At 35.0% G+C, this 5,735-nt stretch overlaps 1 protein-coding gene across 1 annotated transcript; it reads right to left on the reverse strand.

The window, feature by feature from the left end:
- Positions 1–3,608: 3,608 nt before the first annotated feature.
- On the reverse strand, positions 3,609–4,562 carry LOC129923742 (balbiani ring protein 3-like). The gene has a single exon (XM_056016251.1). It carries the CDS (start codon positions 4,560–4,562, stop codon positions 3,609–3,611), a length of 954 nt encoding a protein of 317 aa, XP_055872226.1.
- Between the last annotated feature and the right edge of the window lie 1,173 nt (positions 4,563–5,735).

A 5,735-nucleotide genomic window follows, 5' to 3' on the forward strand; every position in this document is an offset into this window, starting at 1 on the left:
CTAGTCTGTGTGGTAAGATTTGATGATTTTTAGTTTCATTTCAATGATTTCCATTCTAATGACAACTTAGTTTAATTGAAAATAGTTAATGGAATTTTTAAGCATTATATGGATCCACACGTTCTAATCTTAGTAGATTGGTTTTTATTATTAATTTTGTAGTTTAAAAAAATATATCTGTTCTCATATTCTATATAATTTACAGCTAAATGCAATCTTTATTGTGCTACACAAAGCATTAGAACTAATTTTTTTATTTAAGGCTAGGAAGTAATAATCTTCACTACTGAAGGAACATCTAAAGTTTGTAAAACTAACAAATACAGTCAAAAGATAGTCTTCTTTCTTCTTTCTGAAGGAGTTTTAGTTATTTATATACAAGAAGACTTCAAGATTTAGCCATGTATTTATGTTGAAAAGAACTATATTTTAATGCCCATAAATGACTATATTAGGTAATGTATGTTGTCTGTGCACATGAGAGTGATTTAAAAACAAAACAACACATTTTATGTTTTTGTACTAATTTTTTTTTTCTTGTTTCCTAGCTGAACGGTGTTTAGATCCTCGCACTAAAATGATGGAGCTCTATCATGTGAATCCAACAGCCGAATGGGTCATCAAGTCCAGGAAATACAGATAGTGATGAGCAGAAGCTCTTCTTTCATTCTATCTTGTTCCAGCCTAAACTTCAGGAGTAGCTTGGTATGGCCAGTGCACCTCTACTGTTGAAGAAAACATTTGCAGCTCAATGCCCTATAGTATTAGTCCTACAATGATGTGATGGTGATACGTTTTAAATATGGTCCCTTGAAAAATCAGAGATTTTGATATTAGGAGTTAGGATCATTTTGAGTATTTATGTGTACATTGTTATTTAATGTGGAAAATGTGTCCGAAAGTGACCATAACTTGCTGTTATGAGGAACTAAATATGAACATCACTAACTCCCTGCTCTCTATGCATTTTAATAACTTCTATCTCTTGCTTATAGATGCACAGACTCTTAAAATATAATTTTGACATAAGTTATTTGTGCCAAAAGTATTCTGCAAAAACAATCACATTTTGTTCAGACTGGTTTTTATTTAGCCTCGAGTTCATCAATAATAAAGAATGTGCTGCTCAATGTACCTATGTTAAAGTTCTGATTATTTGGACATTTGTTCTTAAATCCCAGAAAGCTCTCTAATAAGATGGCAAACAAATTGTGCTGTTGTTTTTATTTTACATACTTAGACATAGTGAGACATTTGTTTTGACATAAAGAGGTTTGATTGTCCATGCATTTGTAACTACTCTTAGGCAGCCTAGAGATATGCCATGACACACACTTTATAGGACAATAGTGTGAATGCCATATGTATGCTTTTGTTTTTCTTTTTGTTACATTTTTTCCTCTTGCATTTATAAATCTTTGTTAAAAGTAGAGCTGTTAATGTGAAAGGTCAGTGCAAAAACAAAACCTTGGAACTTTTGTGATAGCATTCTTGCTGTTCTTGTGACTGTTGTAACCTACAATGTGAATAAATTGAGCTTGATTCTAGGTCTGCATGTGAGAGAGAGAGAGAGAGAGAGAGAGGACTTTTCACAGAAATATATTCAAGTGGCAATGCACTATTAGTGCAAATGTTTATTTTATACTGATAAAATGTCATTGATTTCTTATTTGACTTACTTTAAAGCAATACATCTTGTGGGTTTCTGTGTATAACATGTTGTATGACACCTGGGGAGTCCATGATTGAAGGCAAAGTTACAAAAAGAAAGTATTATAAGATTTTAATCTGCTGATTCAAAAATATTTTCCCCCTTCTTTTAACAAAAAATCTCACTTCAAAATGGAGGTGTACGTGTAAATAAAAGTGAGCTACAAGATAGAATCAAATTCTTGAACTAATGAACTTTAATTCTGGGTATAGATCTTTTCTTTTCATCTTTTTAAAAATCATTCCCTTCTTATTACACATAGAAGTGCTTTTTCATTTGATTGAATTGACCAAATGCTTAGTATCTCAAAGAAAATAAATACATTTCTAATAGTAAATGCACATCACACTCAACTTTTGTTTTGTAAAGGGCACATTTCGTAGTGGGCAGTTCTTTTAGAAGCTAGTTTTAAGCACATATATACTTGTTGAAAATATTTCTATGAAGTATTAGTTGTTATTTTTAGAATTGTGTGGAACTTGGTGCATTGTTTGGCTGCTCTGTAAGTGGGTATATAATACTCTAAGTGCCCACCTCCTCCCCCATAATAAATGAGAGATGATGGGAGGCTTGTTGTTTACAATATCTTGAAAATCAATCAGATATTTACTTACCTAAATGTTTAACAGTTCATCACTCAATTATACATTGCTATATTTTAGAAGCAAGGTAATCTAAGTGCTTCAATGTGAGAAACTAAACAGTTGTAAGATTTTTGGTCAATTCAGTTCCCATGATATTTCTGAACAATGTACTTCCACTTTGTTAAATCAAGTCAATCACTAATCAATCCTTGCAGTAAAAGATGGATTCTAAAAGCAAACCTTTGTTGTCGATAGACATGCTACCTTTCTTTTCTTTGCATTATAGGAATAATAGTTCTCAGTTAATTCATTTCTATGGAATAAAAGGTTAACAAATGCCCAAAAAATATATCAATATATTGGAAATTGATAGATTTAACAAGACCTACATGACTGATGTATATATATAAATATATATATATATACATGTGTTTATTTATATTTATTTTATTTGTAACTATATATGAAGATGTTTTCAGCTAAGAAGAAATGGTTGTGTGTGCAAAATGCATAAATCCTTTACCATTGATTGAAATGATCTAAAACAAATAAACATTTTTATAAAAATAAGTTATTTTCTTTCCCATTGGACATGCATACACTGTATGCTTACTCATTAAGCCCTTAGCTTCAGAAATGTCCAGTATGAATGTACTATATATACTTATGGTTTGATGTGAAAGAAGGATTTTAACAAGCAAACCATTAGTGTCAATCATCTTGTTAGATAGTTTGGTAAGAAATAAATGTAACTATTGGTCTTGTGATTATTGAATGAACTACATGCCTTATATGTAATAAAGCAAACAAAAATCTGTAGATATATTTAATTTAAAAAAAATCAATTACTTGGTTATTTGAAAACACATTCAATATTTACTACAGTATCTTTTACTTTTTACACTATTTAGTCTCAGTAACTTGCAAGATAGTTTCAAATGAGTCTAAAATAGTTATTACAGAGAAAAAATGTCTCTAATTAATACTTACAAAACATGTTTGCTTAGAATGGTAAGTTGAAGGCAACAAAAAAAAAACGTTATGTAAATATCAATTTGACAATTCATCCAAAGAAAAAGTGTGCATGTTAAAATTGTGTGTGTGTATTAGGCAACTATATATTCTATTTTTTGTATTAACTGATGGCACCAATTATGACATGAATGAGTATACATATTAAAGACAATTATTTCTCTACATTGAGAGTTATCACTCTTCTATTAACTGAAATGTATACAAGGTGGTTTTGATTAGTGTTCAATCACCAATATTATATGTTCAGTGATTTATGTGATGGTAATGACATTGGAAAGTTAATTGAGGTGAACAATATTTCTGGACCTTTCACTTCTTGTATCATTTAAACAATACTTGCAGCTCCTAAATGTTATTAAATAGATTACAAGTTGGCAAGAAAGAGACGTTTTCTGGGCCATTTCTTCCCTTGAACACACCTCAGCTGGTATGTTGTCTTCCCTTGAACACAAGTCTGCTGGTTTGTTGTCTTCCCTTGGACACACGTCTGCTGGATTGTTGTTTTCCCTTGAACACACGTCTGCTGGTTTGTTGTCTTCCCTTGGACACACGTCTGCTGGTTTGTTGTTTTCCCTTGAACACACGTCTGCTGGTTTGTTGTCTTCCCTTGAACACACGTCTGCTGGTTTGTTGTCTCCCATTGAACACAAGTCTGCTGGTATGTTGTCTTCCCTTGGACACACGTCTGCTGGTTTGTTGTCTGCCCTTGAACATAAGTCTGCTGGTATGTTGTCTTCCCTTGGACACACGTCTGCTGGTTTGTTGTCTTCCCTTGGACACACGTCTGCTGGTTTGTTGTCTTCCCTTGGACACACGTCTGCTGGTTCGTTGTCTTCCCTTGAACACACGTCTGCTGGTTTGTTGTCTCCCATTGAACATAAGTGTGCTGGTATGTTGTCTTCCCTTGAACACACGGCTGCTGGTATGTTGTCTTCCCTTGAACACTCGTCTGCTGGTTTGTTGTCTTTCCTTAAACACAAGTCTGCTGGTTTGTTGTCTTCCCTTGGACACACGTCTGCTGGTTTGTTGTCTTCCCTTGAACACACGTCTGCTGGTTTGTTGTCTTCCATTGAATACACGTCTGCTTGTTTGTTGTCTTCCCTTGGACACACGTGTGCTGGTTTGTTGTCTTCCATTGAACACAAGTCTGCTGGTTTGTTGTCTTCCCTTGAACACACGTCTGCTGGTTTGTTGTCTTCCCTTGAATACACGTCTGCTTGTTTGTCTTCCATTGAACATAAGTGTGCTGGTATGTTGTCTTCCCTTAAACACAAGTCTGCTGGTTTGTTGTCTTCCCTTGGACACACGTCTGCTGGTTTGCTGTCTTTCCTTGGACACACGTCTGCTTGTTTTTTGTCTTCCCTTGAACACACGTTTTCTGGAATAGATGCATGACGCGTAGGACGTAATCACCTTCTTTTTTGAAGTAACGTCTGTATTTTATAAGATAAGAGAAGTGCTTCACTCCTTTTGACCCACACATATTGCCAACTCAAACAACCAAATTGCTTCACTACAATCAAGAGGAAGAGTACAAGTTATATGTTGATTATGTTATGATTAGTTTGTCATCGTAACTCTCGTGTTTATGCTGTTATGTTACCATAGCACCCTGAGCCTACAATCCTACATTATGTTTGTGAAAAGCGTTATATAAATTACATTATTATTCTATGGCCTCCTTCAGTCGCGAAGCGACTTAGATCATCTCATGGAAATAAGATGAATGTCTGGGCATTAGTTGTAGTCGGAACGATGTCGCCCACACATCAGTTCCCCCCTCTCCACGCAGCTGTATCCAAAGGAACGGCAGTCCGATACAGTTTGGGGTCAGCGGCGTCGCAGGTTCTGCCAGGCTGAAGCACTGGGTTCTGCAAACTGCCTTAGGGTCGCCAGCTCCTGATTTTTCTTAGGGTTGACTCCTGAAGCCTTTCCCATGATTGGGTATAGATGCAAGGCAACAGAGGTTTGAATTCAGAGTTTTCCTTCTCCTAGGTGGGTAGCCAGCCATGGCTAACGAGCCCCTACTGCCCGAAGCTTACTTGTTAAGGCGCCAGTTACTCGCCTTTGCCCCTTCTGTTAGTGAGAACAGTTCCGCCGGACTCAATATCTGAGATACCCGTGAAGGCCTAGAGTTAGACTGGTAGTCATAAGCTTCCTAATGACAAGCGTCACATTATTATTATTACAATTATTATTGTTGTTACTTACTATAAGTAACAAAAAAAAATCCCAACTTTAGAAAATGTGCAATTTTAGAACGTAAAGTAGAAACAGTAATCATCTTCAGATCTTATTTTTAATGATGTTTTTTCCCCGTATTGGTTCGTATTAAATAGTTAAAAAAAACAACATACTCTCGACTTTTTGTGTACATTTATTTGAATTAATGTGTATCTAGCTAC

The sequence above is a fragment of the Biomphalaria glabrata genome, chromosome 17 (genome assembly GCF_947242115.1).
Source record: "Biomphalaria glabrata chromosome 17, xgBioGlab47.1, whole genome shotgun sequence".
Classification (NCBI taxonomy): Eukaryota; Metazoa; Mollusca; class Gastropoda; family Planorbidae; genus Biomphalaria; species Biomphalaria glabrata.

Excerpts from the sequence above, each read along its gene's own strand:
- LOC129923742 (XM_056016251.1), bottom strand. The coding sequence starts at position 4,562 with ATGGAAGACAAACAAGCAGACGTGTATTCAAGGGAAGACAACAAACCA.